General features: G+C 41.9%; 1 protein-coding gene across 1 annotated transcript; it reads right to left on the bottom strand.

Moving 5' to 3' along the window:
- Positions 1-8,558: 8,558 nt before the first annotated feature.
- Positions 8,559-10,311, bottom strand: LOC143540300 (uncharacterized). The gene is made up of 3 exons (XM_077033403.1): positions 9,843-10,311; positions 9,607-9,742; positions 8,559-9,525 (listed from the first exon to the last, which is right to left on the bottom strand). The coding sequence occupies exons 1-3, from the start codon at positions 10,309-10,311 to the stop codon at positions 8,559-8,561; spliced, it is 1,572 nt and encodes a 523-aa protein (XP_076889518.1).
- Between the last annotated feature and the right edge of the window lie 8,233 nt (positions 10,312-18,544).

Here is an 18,544-nt window from a genome sequence, read left to right as displayed (position 1 = left end):
AAGGAATTAACATGTAAGCATATGAATGTAGAGATACACAGATATGACGAGTTATGAAGATCGTAAATGAGAAGGAGGTAGCTCACCATTTGTGTGCGCTGCAGAGAAGAAGGAACCCTAGATTAGATCGCCAAGAAATTTGATTATTCAGGGTTTTGCAGGACTTTTGACGCTGGCTAGCTCGCTCAATTTACAATAGTGGCTACTACTTTTCGTTAAAACACCATATCACACCCCTTTCTTTATTGATGGATGGTAAAATGTATGTGGTAGTTGAATGTTATAGTTGTTCATGTTTACTAGGGTGGGAGTGGGAGTGGGACTCGGACGCGTCTTATTCGTGTTAGCACGTTAAGCTTTTGTGTAACTAACGGACGGTTCATGAACACTCTACCGAATGAAAATTCATGCATGTGTTCGTTCACTAAGTGAAGAAACACTAGATCAAACTGGGTAGTTCGATCGGGTATTTCCCCATATGTGAGTATTCTGAAAGGTTATGAGAACAGATCCAAGCTACTGCCTGCAAAACAGAACACCGTTGAGTCTCGTCACGGGAAGGACTGAGTGGGGGATCTTCCCGTAACCACCCTCCAGCGTGAGAATCAGTACTGTATCTTAATCGGAATTAATATTAGTACCAGTATATAGCGTAAGGCTTGAGAGTGTGAATGAATACCTCGAAGAAATTATCTTCGTATTTATAGCCGAAGGTGGAGGGAATGTGATTGGTGGATTTGTCACTATCAAGTTATTCCTTCTTTGCCTGAATGGACACGTGTCAGGCCTTTATTGGATGCGACAGCCTGGACCTGTTTATGGTGTAGCCATTATCTGTGCACGTCGTGGGATGGCCATTACGTGTCCAGATGTCTTCTTTCCATTGGCCGATGTCGCTATCAGGAGGTTTTGAGGGAATCTTTTAGAAGTAGTTTGTTACACCTACTCTTCCATATCACGTGGGGATCATACGTATGATAAGTCCTTTGAGTTATTTGTGGATTCCTTCCGCGGATGCTCGCGTGACCGTCCGCGGGTTATGACGGAGTTCCACGAAGTGGCTTGGATTGTGGATGGCTTTACCATTCCACTTGTTCCTTGCGCGGATGTCTTTTGGCGATCCACGGGTTGGTTGATGGATCCGTGGGTGGCGGATGTCTTTGACAATCCGCGGGTCGGATAAGGGATCCGTGGGTAGCTTTGCTACCCTCCCTATATAAGTCCCCCAGTCCATTGTTGCTTCCGTGAGTCGATGTCGTGAGTGGAATTATGGACTTTTGTCTTTTGTCGCGGGTCGCAACTACTAGTCCTTAAGATTCCTGTTGCTTTTGAACTAGGGTACTATTTAGGCGTCTACGAGTGATGTCTCCTGTCTGAGTCGTGTCAGGAGTGGTGCTCGAGGTTGGTGCACAAGATTTTAAGCGGCATGTTTAAAATCATTTTGTTTTGACAGTTCCCGCCTAACGTGTCACCGCTTGGTTGGTTGCCTGCTGGGGCTGAGCTGTTTCCCTCTCTCTTCGCATTAATTGCGATGTGTATATATAGGGGATGCTGTTTTACTTTTCGATTTACTTGCAAAAAAATTTCTCTGAGCCTATCCATCTTCTCTCTGTTCATCTTCTTCCTCCGACTTCTTTTTCCTTTATTATTCTGATCAACCATGTCTGGTGGCAAGAAGGGGGGTCGGGCTAAAGAAGCGAAGAAAGATTCTTCGAAGGGGCTGGTGGAGAACATATGCCTCAATTGGAAGGTTGCTGACTTCTAAGACATTGTCAACCTTTATGGGTTGGCACCTGAGTGGGGGCCGGAGCTTCCTTCTCCTGGTTCCACGGCCGATCAGCCGCCGGCCGGAAAGATTGCTTTGTACGGTGAGTCTTTCACCACAGGCAATTTTCGGTTGCCTATCACCAGGTTTTTTGGTGATTTCTTGGCTGCTACTGGGATTCATATTTCCTAGTTGCATCCGTTCGGAGTAATGAGGCTCCGACACTTCGAGTTCTGCTGCAGGGCTCTTGCGATGAAACCTACGGTGGATCGCTTTCTTGCGATCTACAAAATTCAGACCCGCAGCAGCTGGTTTAGTTTTACCGTCCAGGGGAAGGCGATCGAGACTGAGCCTCTGAGGAGTGCTCATGAATGGAAGAACAAATTTTTGTGGGTTAATGCGGACGTGATTCCGCTAACCATGACCCGCCGCTCGCTGACCACCAAATTTTCCCTCCCTGCTGCCGACACGGAGGGTCAGGAGTGGTTCTAGGATTTGACACGGACTCCTACTCCGACGGGTCTGATCCCTGAGTCCGCGTTGGTCCAGGTGGGGATGGGCCGCCTTTGGCCATATCCTGCGGAGCAGCCATACTTCTCCCGGGACGACGGACGTAAGTTTTTCTTCTACTGTGCCTTTTAGTGTATTTTATGCTTTCCTTACGTTTGCTCTCCTTTTTTTTACAGGGGAGTGTTTGTTGTTTGAAGTTCTTATCCCCACCGTCATGGGAGATATGTTCAGGATGCCCCTGGAGATGTATCAAGAGCCTATTCTTGATCACTTCAAGGGTAATTTCCTTTTTCCCACCCGCGGCCGCACAGAGCCGGTAGTCACCGAGTCTGCGGTGGCTCAAGGTGTGTACATTCTTAACCCTAAACCTCTTAGCGTTATGCATCCGGATGGGACGATAGTCCTTTCTTCTAGTGATGAATCTTCCAGTGAAGATTCAACTAGTGAGGGTTCCCCGCCCGGTACTCCGGAGAGTTTTCATGCTGGCGTGTTGCGTGCTATTGCAGATATGATCCGTTGCAGGAAGAGGGCGGATATCGCTGGTGTATCCGGCCTAAGTAAGGATTCTGATGCCGATGAACCTGCTGGTGGGGAGGCTGCTGAGGATGTTCATGTTTCTGTTGATAGGCAGACTTCCAAGACTGCCGATGATCCTGCTGGTGGGGAGGCATCTAGAGGTGTTGATGATCCCGCTGGTGGGGAGGCACCCAGGAACGCCGATGATCACGCCGGTGGGGAGGCTTCCAAAGTTGAGGGTGAGGGACCACCACTTAAGAAAATCAAGCTGACCCGGCTTCAAGATCGGGTCAAGAGCCGGACTACCGTATGGCAACCCGCAGGTAATTGTATGCTTATGTCCCTGGACTTTTGCTGTAAATAACTTAACTTTTGTTTCTGGATCAACAGCTGTTGTTGTGTCGCATCCATCTTCTCCGCCTCCGGAGGTTTTGCAAAAGGTTGGCGAGGATGTGCCTCCCAAGGACGTTGATATGCCGCCGCCTGACGTAGTGGTGGAAACGGAGGTTGTGCCTCCAAAGGATACGTCTATAACCCCTCCAATTTCCACAGGTGAAGGGGCGGAGTCCTCTAATCAAGGGGACTCCTTCTTTCACCCCTCATGGAACCTTGGTTCTGACGCGCTCTTTACCGATCCGCGTGTGTGCCAAGAGTTCTTTGAGCATTGCCTCCCACCTCTGAGTGTGACAGGATACACTCCCAGACTCAGGCTAGTCTGGCGCAACCACTTAGCTACCATTTGGCTAATGTGATGTCGACTAGTCGTGAGGTATTCAAGGGTTGGGTGGTTGGTCAAACCGACCTTGAGCGCGCCGTTCAACGCATGGTCGAAGCTGAAGCGGCGAGGGATGCTGCCCAGGCTGAGGCTAAGAAGAATGAAACTGCCCACTTGGCTGTTCAGGTGGAGAATAAGCGTTTGAAGGAGCGGATAGCTGCTCAGGTCGAGTTTATCACCTCCCAGGATGAGGAGGTTCGGAGGCTCGCGTCCGAGGTTCAGGAGAAGGATGCACGCCTTGCTTTTGTTACCGAAGAGAAGGTGAGGCTGGATAAGGCTTTCACTGATGCCTCGGATGAACGGCATTGGCTTATGAAATTTGGCATCCCCAAGGTAAATACTTTGATTACGTTTGTCTTATGAGAATGTTATGCTGATCTTTCTTTGGACCAGATTGTCAGGCTCATCAAGGAAAGCCCCGAGCTTGGGGATTGCTTGACTGACTTGTTGGTCAGCTCGTCGCGGGTGGGTCGCCAAGCTGGCTTCCAGGAGGGGTACACCATGGCTCACGAGGGACGTCCGCCTACGGAATTTGAGCTTCAAGGCCAGGATTGTCAAAAGGAGTATGATGCACGGATGGAATCCTTTGATAATCTTTCCTTTGACATCCTGAAGTATATAGAGGAGAACCGTCGCAAGCCCATCGCTGTTGGTGAGCTGCGCCTTCATGTAAATAAGCTGCTCACAGAGGCTGAGGATAAGGAGGCCCCCTGTGACGAATAGAATGATAGTGTAGATTTATCGATGTACTTTTTCCTGTTTTGTAAATTTTATGTATATATGAAATGGAATGGACTTGTATTTTTCACTTGTATTGAACTTTTTGTATCTGTAGTCCTCTTTGTTCATGACCCATCCACTTACAATTGAGACTTGTCTTTTTCATGTTCTTTTTTGTAACTTGTATTTTGATAATGTCTGACGTGTCAGTCAAAGCATTCAGTTTGTCTGGTTACTGTAGAACTAGTAGTTCGCCGCTTATATCTGAGATTTGATAGATGTGACAGGTCTGCCACGCGTAGGAAAAGTTCTGACTGCTGGCTCGCGCCGTACCTTGGGATATTAAATTTCCGACTTTTGGTTTTCCCGCCTGACGTGTCACGATCTGATTGGTAGATTGGTTCGTTGCAGTACACCACGCATTAAATGCTGCCATTACATATATCTGTCGATTTCATCTTCATCTTCTTCACTTTTGTGTTGAAGATTTTAATTAAGCGTCGCCGAAATTCTTGGAAGTAATTCTCTTATTCTTTATGCTTCTTTTATCTGATTACTCAGTAGCCATAGTTTGTTGCAATCAATATTTGGTCGATTATATGGCGTCGACGAGACCTGGTTATCAAACCATCAATTCTGTAACCATTTATTGGGACGTCAAAGGTTTTCAAGACGTCGTCAATGCTTACGGTATAGCTCCAGAATGGGAGCTGGAATTTCCGGCTCCTGGTTCGACGGCGAGCCGATCTCCGGTGGGGAAGATGGCTATGTTCGCTGAATACTTTAGCTCCAGTAATCTCCGATTTCCGGTTACCCGGTTTCTGGGTAAGCTGATAACTGGGAATATGATTCATATTTCCCAGCTTCATGCTTCGGCGATGATGCGCATGCGTCATTTTGAGTTTTGTTGTCGGGCGCATGGCATTGTGCCTACTATTGATAAGTTTGGCGTGTTCTGCCGCTTGCATGGTAGGGGTGGCCGCTACGTTTGCCTTCTAACTGATCAGAAAGCTATTGCTGTGGACACACCTCTCCTGGACCCCCATTGGGCCAGGAAATTCTTTTGGATACGGGAGGACGTGATCCTGTCGCCCATGTACTGGCATTCGGCGGATCAGCCATTGCTTGCCTTGCCATTCGTTGATCGTCCGGAAAGGCATGGGTGGTATCAACAATTGACCTATACCCCCACTCCTATGTGCCATCCCTGAATCTACTCTCGTGAGGGCTGGGATGAGTCGCCTGTGGCCTTATCCGGACGATGTGCCCTATTCCCGGAAGCCGGATGGATGTAAGTAGACTTATCATACTTTTCGAGTTTTTCCTGGTTTCTAATTTTGGTTTACTATGCAGCTGAATGTCTTCTGCTGTCTGTTCTTGTGGTGGGTGTGCCTGGGGTTATGCACATTGCTGCCCGCGATAAGAAGGAGCTCCCTATCCTTGACAAGACCAAGGATAGTTTTTTGTTTCCTTAACAAACCCGTCCGGAGCCTATAGTCTCTGAGAGCTTGTTCGCGACGGGTAATTTATCTTTGATACGACCAAGGGTAATTTTCTGCGTACTCTCGCCGGTTACTGAATTTGTTTTATGATACAGCCTTTGGTCGCAAGAGGAAAGAAACATCGTCCAGCCACGTTCCGTTGGAGGTGGCTGGTGAAAAGCAGGGAATGGATCTTTCTCCCACCTTCATCCGAAAGCGAAGAGGGTTCGCCTTTGTGACCACGTTGCGGTCAGTACTAAAGGTATCGCATATGCTTTTCTTATGGACTTGTGTTTATTTTAAGTTGCTTATTTGGCGGTTTATTTTTGTGCAGCCCCCGTTAATCTCTTGGACTCTCCTCCCACTAAGAGTGACCTTAGCCAGCGGTTCTCTGCTGGTAAGGGGAAGTCCAAGGAGGATTCAACTTCCTCTGGTGCCCGGAGGTTGGAGTCGCCGCCTTCGCCTCCTGCTCATGAAGCTGAGCCTTCCGAGCGGGTGACGGTACCTCCCCCACCTCCTCATGAGTCTGAGAGGGGGGAGGGGGCCGTGTTATGCAGAGCAGTATTGTTCGACACGTCCCTGAATGGAATTTGACTCCTTCCTCGCGATTTTCTGACGGGGAGGTGTGTTTTGATTTCCTTCATGAGGGCGTGCCCCCTACGGAACGCGCGTACCAGCAGAACCGGTCCCAGGTATCTATTGGCAATGCATATATATATCATCTGGCCAACCTGATTTCCACAACCCAAGAGATATAACCGGGCTGGAACTTCATGGGGCGGAACTAGGGTTCTCAAGAGAACCTGTTGGAAGAGCTCCGGGCAGAAAGAGAAAAATATCGTCTCGCGGCTAACACCGAAAGGTGGAAGTTGAGAGATTTTAAACGAGCCCTTGAGCAAGAGAGGGAGCGGCAAGCTGCTGCTGCTAAGGAATGGGATGAGGCATGTCGGCGACAGAATCTTGCACTTGAAGCCGCGCGCTCTCTAACCCGTGTCTGCGAGGCTGAGCTTGTGAAGGCAGAAGAAGCCAATAGTGATGTTGAAGCTCGCCTTGCAGCTCAGGAAGAAGCTATCAGTACCCTTCCCTTTGCTGCTGTTGAAAAGGATTAATTAATTGAAGACCTGATCAAGGAGAACACCAAGTACATTGGTGAGCAAGGCGTTTTGAAGTTAAGTGCTGAGGAAGCTTCCTCTGACCATGCCTGGTTGATGCGGGAAGGTATTCCTAAGGTATGGGTTCCTTCGTCTTTATCATGACTTATGAATTCGTTTTGCTGATTCTTGAATTCTTTTCGTAGGTTATCTCCCGTATTCACAAAGAAGATGAGTTAGGAAACAGCCTTGCTTACCTTCTATGTGCCTCAAGTGACTCAGGGCGTAAGGCAGGCTTCCAGGAGGGGATAACCTTTTCTCGTGAGGGGCGTCCTTTGGAGGAGTTTGACCTTCAAGGAGTGGATGTGGATGGGAGATATGATGCGCAAATAGATGCCTTTGACCAACTGCATTTTCCCATCCAAAACGCTATTTGAGGTTTTGCTGAGGCGGCGGATGGCGTTCACCAGCTCCGCGACTACCTTCGTGAAGAATAATTTTGTTGTATATATTATTTTTCTTTTGTTCCTGTAATCCCTTTTTTGAATGTATATATGGCATGGATTTTACATTTTGTCTTGTATGAGTACAATATAAATGTGTGAGAGCTAAATCCGTCATGTATCCAAAATATAGGATTAGGATGAGTATTGGCATGCAGGCCTATCCGTACAGGAACTAACATTCTAGGAACTTTTTAAACAGTAGGATAATTGTGCGTTAAACATATTCATATTAATGTTAAGGTAAATTAAATCTGGCACGCAGACCATAACATTAGGCACGTAGGCCAAAAAAGGCCACGCAGGCCAAAAAGGAAATTATACGACTTAAATATAGCACTTCCGCAGTTGCGCAACGTTCCAAGTCCTGGGAATAGGAGTGTCATCCATTCTTTTCAGTTTGTATGCACCCTTTCCCAGTACTTCGTCAATTTGATAGGGGCCTTCCCAGGTTGGTGCTAACTTTCCTGGTGATTCGGCGTTTGATGCTTTGTTGCTTCGGAATACGTCATCGCCTTGGTTGTATTTGGATAATTTGACTCGTGTGTCATAGTATTTTTGGAGTTGGCGTTTGTATTTGCTTTCGCGTATGGCGGCCAACTCTCTTCTTTCTTCTAAGAGATCCAGGTTTAATATGAGCTCTTTTTCGTTATCGGCAATCAAAAAGCATTCGCGCGGATGGGACACCAATTTCAGGTGGAATTATTGCTTCAGTGCAATAAGTTAAGCTGAATGGTGTCTCTGAGTTGCTCGTCTTTTTACTGGTGAGGTGTGCCCACAGCACACGTGGCAATTCTTCAACCCACCCAGTTCGTTTGGTTCCCAGTCTGGCCTTGATGCCTTCTTTGATGCTTCGATTGGCTCGTTTGACTTGTCCACTGGCTTGCGGGTGGGTAACTGATGTGAACACTTGCTTTATTTGCAACTCAGATAACCATTCCTGGAGGCTGCTATCCATGAACTGAGTTCCATTATCGCTGACTAGCGTCTGAGGGAGACCAAAACGACAGATAATATATTCCCATAAGAATTTCTTCACATTTGTTGCCGTTATATGGGCTAGAGGTTTGGCCTCTACCCACTTTGTGAAGTAGTCGATGGCGACTAACAAGAACTTCACACGTCCAGGGGCCTCGGGGAACGGTCCCATGATGTCTATGGCCCATTTTTGGAAAGGCCATGATGCAGTGACTGGAACTAGGTCATTCTGAGGTCGCAACGTCCGGGTGCGTGTCGCTGACAAGCATCGCATTTTCGGATTTCTTTGAGGGCATCCATGTGCATGCCCGGCCAATAGTATCCTGCATTCATTATTTTTGCTACCATCATTCTTGGTCCTGCATGTAGCCCGCAGATGCCATCATGTATTGCTCGGACTATGTAGTTGGCATCGTCTGCGTCTACACATCTAAGCAGTGGGCCAAGGAATGACTTTCTGAACAGAACCTCATCATGCATTTGATACCACAACGCCTTATGGCGGATCTTTCGAGCCTCTGCCTTATCTTCCGGGAGGATGCCAGAGGATAAGTAAGCCCTGATTGGTTCCATCCAGGACGTTGCTCCGGTCTGAATGACCCGGACTTGGTGTTGAGGAACGGACGGAGCGTCCAGAACCTCGATCCTAACGTTTCTGCCCATGTGTTCGAAGCTGGTGGATGCCAGTTTGCTCAAGGCATCCGCGGGTCGATTCTCAATTCTTTTGATGTGCACTACTTTGCATGAAGTGAATTGTTGCATAAGGTCTTTAGCTTGGGACAGATATGAGACCTGTCCTGTAATAAGCATAGAATCGACCCAGGCCTCTAAAAATTTCACACCGAGCTTCTTCGCAATCCGCAGTCCGGCCAAGAATGCTTCGTACTCAGCTTCAATATTTGTACTTTTGAAGTTCAACTTGATGGAATAGGTGAACTCTTGGCCGTCTGGGTTAATCAATTTCAGACCCGCGCCTGGTCCCTCCCCACTTGATGCTCCATCCATAAACAGAGTCCATTGTTGGCTTTCATCGGAGGGGATCGGGGGTTGTTGTTCAGACAGGCATTCCTGGACTTTGCCTGTGGGTACCTCTGTGACAAAGTCCGCCAAGACCTGGCCTTTTATTACGGGTCTAGGTTTGTACTCAATGGAGTGTTCACCTAGTTCGATTGCCCATTTGGCTAATCTCCCGGATAATTCAGGTTTGGCCAACACGTTTTTCAGCTTGTAGTTTGTCAAAACTTATATTGGGTGACCTTGGAAGTACCTCTTTAACCTTCGTGCCGCATAAACTAGCGCCAGCACAAGTTTTTCAAGCATCGAGTACCGGGTTTCGACATCCGCAAGCGTTCTGCTGACGTAGTATATCGGCGTTTGGATGGTTTTACGATCCGTTAGGAGAACTGCCCCAATTTCAATATCCAAAGCGGATAGGTACAATATGAGAGGTTCTCTTTCTCGGGGTGCGGTCAATGTTGGAAGCTCCATGAGGCATTTTTTTACTTCTAGCAACGCCGTTTCTGCTTCCGATGTCCATTTGAAATGTGCCATTTTCACGCAATTTCGTAATGTTGATGGGTAAGGATTTAGCCGCATGATTTGCCAGAAATCTGTTTAGCGCCACTAATCTTCCATTCAACGTTTGGACCTCTTTTAGTGAAGACGGGGAGAGCATCCGAGCGATGGCCTGTACCTTCTCCGGGTTTGCTTTGAATCCCTCCCCGGTGACAATTACTCCCAGAAACTTCCCTTCTTCCATGCCGAAAGAGCATTTTGAAGGGTTAAGTTTCATGTTTATTTTCCTGAGCGTGGAGAAAACATCTTCGATGTCTCGAAGCATTTGGTCTTCCTCCACACTCTTGATGACCAGATCATCCATGTATACTTCAAGGTTCTTCCCAATTTGATCATGGAATGGGTTATCCATCAGACGCTGATACGTGGCGCCCGCATTCTTTAGACCGAATGTCATCATTTTGTAACAAAACGTGCCTTGGTCGGTACGGAAAGCAGTTCTTGTAACGCCCGTTAAATTTTCGGTGAAGGATTCGAAGCTTGTAAAGTATGTATATTTCTTGGGATTTAACCAACATTTCTCGGAGACATTCTCGTCATCCCGGTACGTTAGAACATTTAACTTCTCAACCAAGATGTTAATTCTCTAAAATTTGAAGGGCTAGATGTGAAAAATTTTTATATCATAAACCTAACCCTAATCCCATTCCTCTTGTTCCAATCGGCAGCTTCCAGCCCCCCCCCCCCCTTGCGATTTTTCTTCTTTCCAACCAAGGTGTGAGCGTATGAAGGTTAGTTCTACGATTCTCCAAGTCTTTTACGCCTTAATTGATCTTTATATTACGCATATTGATCGATAAACGACATGTTTTAGGTTAACCAGGTGGCTGTCCAATTGAGCGGTTTCGGGACTGTTTTGGTTGAGGTTTTTGCACCAAAATCTTCCTAGGTATGTCTAGTATAACATACTTAAAAATCATGTTCATTGGTGTTCGTTAGATTGGTCAACTAGTTGTAGTTTGATTTTTAGTGTTCGGTTGACTAAAATTGTAGTTTGATGCGTTTAACGCGAGGGTTGAAGTGATTAACGACCAATTTAGCTCGGGGAACTTGGTTTGATGTACGGGCTGCTGAAAAATCATTTTTATAAGTTATGGGGCTGAATTGGTTGTCGGTTACTCAAACGGGTCGGTACAACGCGCAATTGCGTTTATTGAATAGTAAAAGACCGTTCATGTGAAAGATTAATCTAGGAACTAAGTGAATGATGTCTTATGAGTTTATGTGAGTAGTAGTTTAATACACGGGTTGCAAATTGGTCTATGCATATTGATAACGTAAATTGTCTTTTACCATTAATAAAAACTCATTGTTACACTAAATCTGGTTTGTTAGGTTTATGCGTGTCACTTAATATATAAGGGGGCATAACCTATAACACATGAGTTCCTTCCATGCCCTCTTCTCTCGAGTCTTGAGCAACACCTTTACGATTTTATCAAGATCAAATTTACTTGAAATGCTTTTAGCACGCATCAACTTTGTATGAGACTATGCACACGTACTTTTACCAATGTTGCAAAAATGGGTCAACTCAGCAAGTCAGCATTGGAGTCAGCTAAGCACTCGGATCTCAAGGGGTTCTGAATCCCTTTTCTACAACGCGGTCAACAATACTTGGATTCGGTCAACTCAGTCAATGGCCAGGTTTGACTTACATATAAAACCTAATACTTCTGATCACAAGTATGGTTTTTTTATTACTTTATTTTATTATTATTATTTTAATCTCCTGTTCGTGTTTATATTGTCTAGTTTCGACTGTGAGGGTTCATTTGATGATTAAAATCCACTTAATTCGAATTCTAGGGTTTATGAAACATTGATTGCCAATTTTATGCATAGTTGGAATTGGAATTGGAATTGGAATTGGAATTGTAAGGTTTTTATATTTGTTAACAAGTTATGTAATCTATATATATCTATTAAAAAAATTCATTTTGCCTCATTCTTATTGGTTAATTTTGTAATATTCTAAAAAAAAGTAATCATAGAATTTCTTATTAATAAAATAATTCAAAAATAAAATCAAAATTTACAATTCAATTAGATGCGTTTCCATCTTTGACTCAAATCAATTCTGGAACCATATCCGTTTTTCACAACCCTAATTTACATCCCCTTCTCTCCCCCTCATTGTTTGCGAATCACACAAATCCAGTTGTTAAACCTAATTTCCATTTGGCGGCTCAAAATTCGATTGTTGTTCGCTGTCAATCGTTTATGGTATTGTTGGCTCTTTGATTTGGAGACTTGTAGCAGATTAAATATCACTGCCACTGAAGTTCTGTGCTTGGCGTGGCAAAATTGCAGGATGTCAAGTACCCTATGCTAACTCTATTATAGCCATCATAGGTTGATTACTTTGAACAGATATGAGCCTCTTTATTGTGATTGATAGTTTTTATTTTGGTTTCTTTATGTGGTGATGCAATGTTTGTGATTGGATGTTTGAGAGGTGTTGGGATGTTTGTTGACCAGGTACAAATCGGGAAAAAAGAAGACACCAGTAATCAGAAAAAAAAAGCAAACCGGATAAAACCTTTTTGTAAGTCTCATTTTAATATCAACACTAATAGCTTTGTATTCGTAATATTGTAAGTAAGTAAGAGATTCTAAATTTGGAAGTAAATTTTTTGTGTGCTGCATCAGTGGAAATCTCATTTTAATATCCACACTAATAGCTTTGTATTCGTAATATTGTAAGTAATGAAGAGATTCTAAATTTGGAAGTAAATTTTTTGTGTGCTGCATCAGTGGAAATCTCATTTTAATATCCACACTAATAGCTTTGTATTCGTAATATTGTAAGTAATGAAGAGATTCTAAATTTGAAAGTAAATTTCTTGTGTGCTGCATCAGTGGAAATCTCATTTTAAGGAGAATAACATGTCCTTATTAAACATACAAATCACATAGGTAACTTTTTCTTGACGTGGTACTTTTCTCTACAAACCAAATGAATCCAGCTTGCAAAGGAGTATGATTAGAAACTATGTATCTTTTGTTTTTGTAGATAATGCTAGAGTTATTGTGAATCCTAAGGGAAAAATGAACAGTAATTTTAATAACTGTTACTACCCTTGCATCGTATTTGGGTTATGTGTAATCTCCTATTTATCAAACGAATCAAATTTAAAAGGATCAATTTTTTTTAATTGAGCCCCGCTTTACAAATATCATAGTACTAGTTTTATAGCCAGTGTCACACATGGGATAATTCAAATTATAAAATTATAAGTAAAACAAATAATTACATAGCGCATATGAAAAAAATGTATTACATCTATACTTATATCTATATGTGTACATAAATTGATTTTATTTATATCACAAAATGATTTTTTTTAAATGAACTTAATAAAAAAAATATCTGTGCAAAATCGTACCCGAGAATGCTTCTTTCTATTGAAAAATTCATTCACAGTGTCATATATGTATAATTGAAAGAATTTTGGTTATGAACCAATTTCGAAAATAAGACTTCTCATACGATTGTAATTCTAACTACTCAGCCTAAATACAAAAGAGACGTTATCTTTATTGATATATTTATCAATTTACCACCCATCAAAGGAGAGTAGGATATTAAATTGTAGCAATGGATGTTATTCAAGAACTATGTTTTTCTGAGCCACATCATAAAAATGATTTTGATAAGTTTTAGAGGGCTTCTTGACAACATAAAAAATAACATGTTAACTAATTCAATTTTATGAATATTTTGTTTCATTTGAGCATAATTTTGCATAACATGCTTCCCATACAACATTTTGATCACGATTGAAGAAAAAATTAATGTTGACATAAATATTTCAAATTTGATAAAAGTTAGAAGCATTGATAGGCATGGGGGGTGGCATGTCGAAAGTGTTAGCAATCTTTTTTTAAATTTTAATAGTTGAGGGAAAAATAGTCAATTTGCCAGATCCTGAACCTTTTGATTATTTCAAAAAAATGCCCTTAAAAATAAACTTGAAACCCGAATCATGTTTAAAATTCTAACTTTCATATTTTTAACATTTTAAAGTCAACATTTTGAACTCATAAATAAATTTAACGATAAATTTATTTTGCATTCTCAAACTTTTAAAAATACTCAAAATTTTCATTTTTGACCCGTAACAAATTTTGACCCAAATGTAGTTAACTTGTACCAAGCTTGTATTACCAACTTTTGACCCATAAAATCAAATTTAACTTCCACAAAAAACCCGAAACAATTTTCATTTGAGAAACATGATTTGTTGTTTTGAAATATGTAGTAAAATAATATGTTAATATTTATATTTATAAAAATATATAAATATTATATAAATATTGTGTAAAAGGAAAGTGAATAATTATTGATTTACTGACATATATTAAGGTATATTAGTTTTGAAGGGAAAAAAATTGTAAGAATTAACCAAAACATAACAAGTGTCACATTTATTTTACTTTATTAGAATATAGGTAGATTTGCATTTTATAAATTATATTACATAATGTGTGAATTTTTTTAATCTCTAAATAAGTAAATAACATAACTAAACTAGTAAACCCTAAAAGTCTAAAAAAGAAACTTGCGCCGCTTTGCTTATGCTCTCTGCGACTCTGCCTCTCCATCTCCAACTTTCTCCACAACTCACAAGCCACAACTCACAAGTTCATATCTATCATCGCCGATTCCATGATTTCCGGCTCTGTTCTTTCGCCAATCGCCATCATCTCCATGTATCTCAACTGATTCTCCAGATCCGGCTCCGCTCTCACACATTCGATTCTCCAGATCCAACGCTGTAAAGTAAGTTTTTGACATTTATCTCACAATCTAGATGAGAGTATTCTTCCTAATGCGAACACAAACATGCTCACTGTATAAATCTAGATAGTTTCAAAGATGTTAATATTGTATCTTAGGTTGAAATCTGAAATAATACTAAGCCAAGTAGGTTTGTCGTTCAACTGAAATAATTCTAAGCCAAGTAGTTTAAATAGTTATGTTAAAAAACTAAGCTTATTTGAATCATAATATGACTTTGTAAGTTTTTTTTTGTTTAGGCTAACAATTAAGACTTGAGTGATGTCTAGACTTGGTTCAAATGATACATAATTTCAAGAACGAAGATGGTAGATACACTTGTTTGTGGAGCTGATTGGTATCGTCATTATTATGGATTACATAAAAAGAAAACCAAGGTGATTTGCGTATTCTTTCAATTATAATCTCATTACTATTTCTATTCAACAACTAACATATTTTTTCATTGCTAACTGTAGGAAAATGACGATATTGCATACATCATGCTTGAATGAAAAACACGGTGAAGTATTTATTGTGTTGTTGGTTTCGTAAATATAGTATGTACATTAGGACCACTAATAGCATATAGGGGTGTTCACGGTTTGGTTTAAAACCGTGAAACTGCCAAAACCGGTCGTTGGTTTGGTTTCACGCTCGGGTTTTTTAATTAACTTTTGGTTGGTCGGTTTCAAACTTTTCAAACCGTAACAAACATTTTGGTTTACGGTTTCAAAATTTTCAAACCGTAAAAATCGGACCGAACCGTGAGATTTTAATATAATTATTTTTTAAGTTAACTTATACTATAAGTATTTGATTGTTTATATTTTTGTTTTAAGTTCACTATAAAAATAAAACTAGGTCCGGTTTTTCAACCTCTTTGTCAGCTGCTGTGGCTTCAGCTGCTTTAACGGCTTCTTCGGCTTTAGCTGTTTATATTTTTGTTTTAAGTTCACTAAAATGGATGGGTCGGGTAACGGGTCAGAATATATAAATTTTATACAGATTGGAATGGGCCAAGTGTACAAAATATTATTTTAAATAACATTATTTAGAATATACATTTTGATTAAACAGGGCGTGACTTTCGCTCAATAGATCGCTCAACTGGCTCGTTTAAATCCAGATATTTATGAGCTGAGCTCGAGCTCAAATTTTCAGCTTGTTATAATAAACGAGCCGAGCCAAGCCTGCCCACTTAAGTTCGAGCTCAAGTCTGAGCCCAGCCTGGCACCAAACCGTTACTAATGGTTTGGTTGGGTTTGGTTTCATAAGTTAAAGGTTCAATTACAGTTTGACTTAAAAGCCGTCAAAGACTCAAAACCGGACAGTGGACACCGCTAATAGCATATATCTCTTTTTATTATAGGTTAGCATGGAAGAGTAGAAGACTTTGGATAGCACATTTTGGATGAAACAAGGATTAACGGTTGATTTTTTTGTGGAATCATGATGAACTTTTTGATAGAATCTTGATGGATTCTTTTCATGTGCTCATAAACAACAATTTGGATGTAATTTTTGGATGAATGATGTTGTTAATGACTGTAATTTTGGGATGAATGATGCTGTTAATGACTATTCTTTTGTGTTCATTTAGTGTTCGTTTGTGTTCATTTAAATGTTCGTATAACTGCTCGTTTATGTTCGTTTAACTGTTCGTTCGTTCGTTTACGTTCAAAAACTGTTCGTTGAGGTCTTAAATGAACGAACACGAACAGGCCCACATTTTAAACAAACAAACATGAACATATATTTTATGTTCGTTTAAGTGATCGAGTTCGGTTCGAGTTCGTCTAAAGTTAAACGAAGGAACACGAACATGCCCATGTTCGTGTTCGATCGGATCGTTTACAGGCCTAACTTCTTTCGCGGCTCTTTGCAAGTGACCGACCAGCTGATCGAGAGTTATCTTCCAACTCTAGATCTTGAGCGCGTCGGAGTACTGGTGGCGGAGACAGAGATGGCGAGTCGCACGTCAGCGTTCTGGCTTGGACTTGATCTCGCCTCACTCTCCGCTCATACTCCTCTTTTAGCCGATGTTTCTCTTGTTGGTACCACTCTTCTGGGGTGAGAATGCTTTTGCCAGATCTGGTTTGGTAAGTTCTCGTTTCGTCCCCTTCGTATCTGGGAAATTCTCCGGCTCCGTCTTCTAGAGCCGGAGTTTGAGTGGTCCGATGGGTCTCGGTGAATTTGTGCCTTGGGAACTCTCCGGCCCGGTCTTCCCGGACCGGGGTTTTGGTGTTCCTGCGGGGTGCAAAGTCTTCAAACCTTGGAACTTTTCCGGTCCTGTTTTCGAAGACCGGAGTTCTGGTGCCCCGGCGAGGTTCCTCCGACACCTGTCCTTCATGGACTGATTCGTCCAGAATTTTAATACGACGGGGTCTTTCCGGAGCAGCAGATGGCTGTTGGTTCTGACTCATCTTCAGATCACAGTGAATCGAAAAAACCGTGTATCTAGCTAAAACCGGATGGCGCCAATGAAGAAACACTATATCAAACTGGGTAGTCCGATCGGGTATTTCCCCAGATGTGAGTATTTTGAAGGGTTATGAGAACAGATCCAAGCTATTGTGTGACATTTTAGCCAAAACAAGGTACACCTCAGTACGTATTTACCGATTAAGCAAATAAACGCCTGTTGCGTAACAAACGAACGATTAACCGAACGGGTCGGGTTATGACCCAGATATCTCGGGGGGCCATTTATAAGTGATATACGATCTATACAAGCTAAAATATTAGAAATATGGCCTTAGTTTGATAGCAAACAAGTTAAACGAAAACATGCTCGTTTAACCACCCGCCATAGAATTAAACGCGAAAGATAGTTACAAACCAAGCATTGTATCATCCGTTAAGCCGAAAAAGACTTACCAAACACTTACTTGAAATGTTTTAAGCGATCCGTGAAAATATTTTTTGATTTTTACAAACATATAGTATGTTTTTATAATTTTACACAAAACTAGCCGAAAAACACTCGTTTTCGCGTTGTTTAACGCACCCGATAAGTTTTTCGCGCCAAAAACCGAACCCGAACTAAATTTGGACCGGGCTTTTTGTATTTGGGCTTGAGAAATCAGAAACTTGGGCCAAAATGGGCCCAAAGTGGGCCCATGATGGTCCGATCGCAGCCGCCACCCCACCTTGTTTTTATTTCACATTTAAACTAGGTTCAAGCCATTTTTAACATCATTTCTTGGAAAACTCTGGACACCACTTCTGTTTCAGCCAGAAAACTTCCAAAACCCTAAGGTAAGAGCTTAAATAAGTAGCTTTTTTACTTGTTTGAACTTGTTTAATACCATAAAAACATGTCTTGGTTACTAAAAATCATTCCTAACCGTGTAAAAATCCTAAAAATGGTCCATAAACATGTTTTGATCATACACATGGTAAGGAACCTGTTTTGATAATTTTTTTGGCCATAAACACGGATTAAAGGGTTGAAACGACGTTTTTACGGTTCAAAAGTTCGTTTTTGTGCACTAGCCGAAACCCTAACTTAAGGGCTGTTATGTTGATGAAATATTGCTTAGTTTGTGATATAGGACTTGTACCTAGCTTTCTTAGAAGCACAAGAACCTGAAAACTTGATTAAAAGGTCGGAAACGAGCCAAACCCGCTGAGGTAATGCCGAAACACTCGCTTACGGGCTATTTAGGTTAAGGTTGTGATGTGCATATTTTTAGGACTTGAAATTTTTCAGGGACATCAGGGACCATGTCAATGAGTCCTTGTTTAAATTTGGTAATTTTTCGACCATCCGAGAATATTTGGCGAATTTATTACCGAATTGGAACGTTTATTTGGGAAAAATAGCTAAAATACTTCAAAAATT

The sequence above is a fragment of the Bidens hawaiensis genome, unplaced genomic scaffold (genome assembly GCF_021521415.1).
Source record: "Bidens hawaiensis isolate Kalapana, Puna unplaced genomic scaffold, B.hawaiensis_p1.1 tig00012186_1, whole genome shotgun sequence".
In the NCBI taxonomy this organism is placed as follows: Eukaryota; Viridiplantae; Streptophyta; class Magnoliopsida; order Asterales; family Asteraceae; genus Bidens; species Bidens hawaiensis.
The sequence above is the reverse complement of the archived record's forward strand: the minus strand, read 5'-3'. Positions and strand labels throughout refer to the sequence as shown.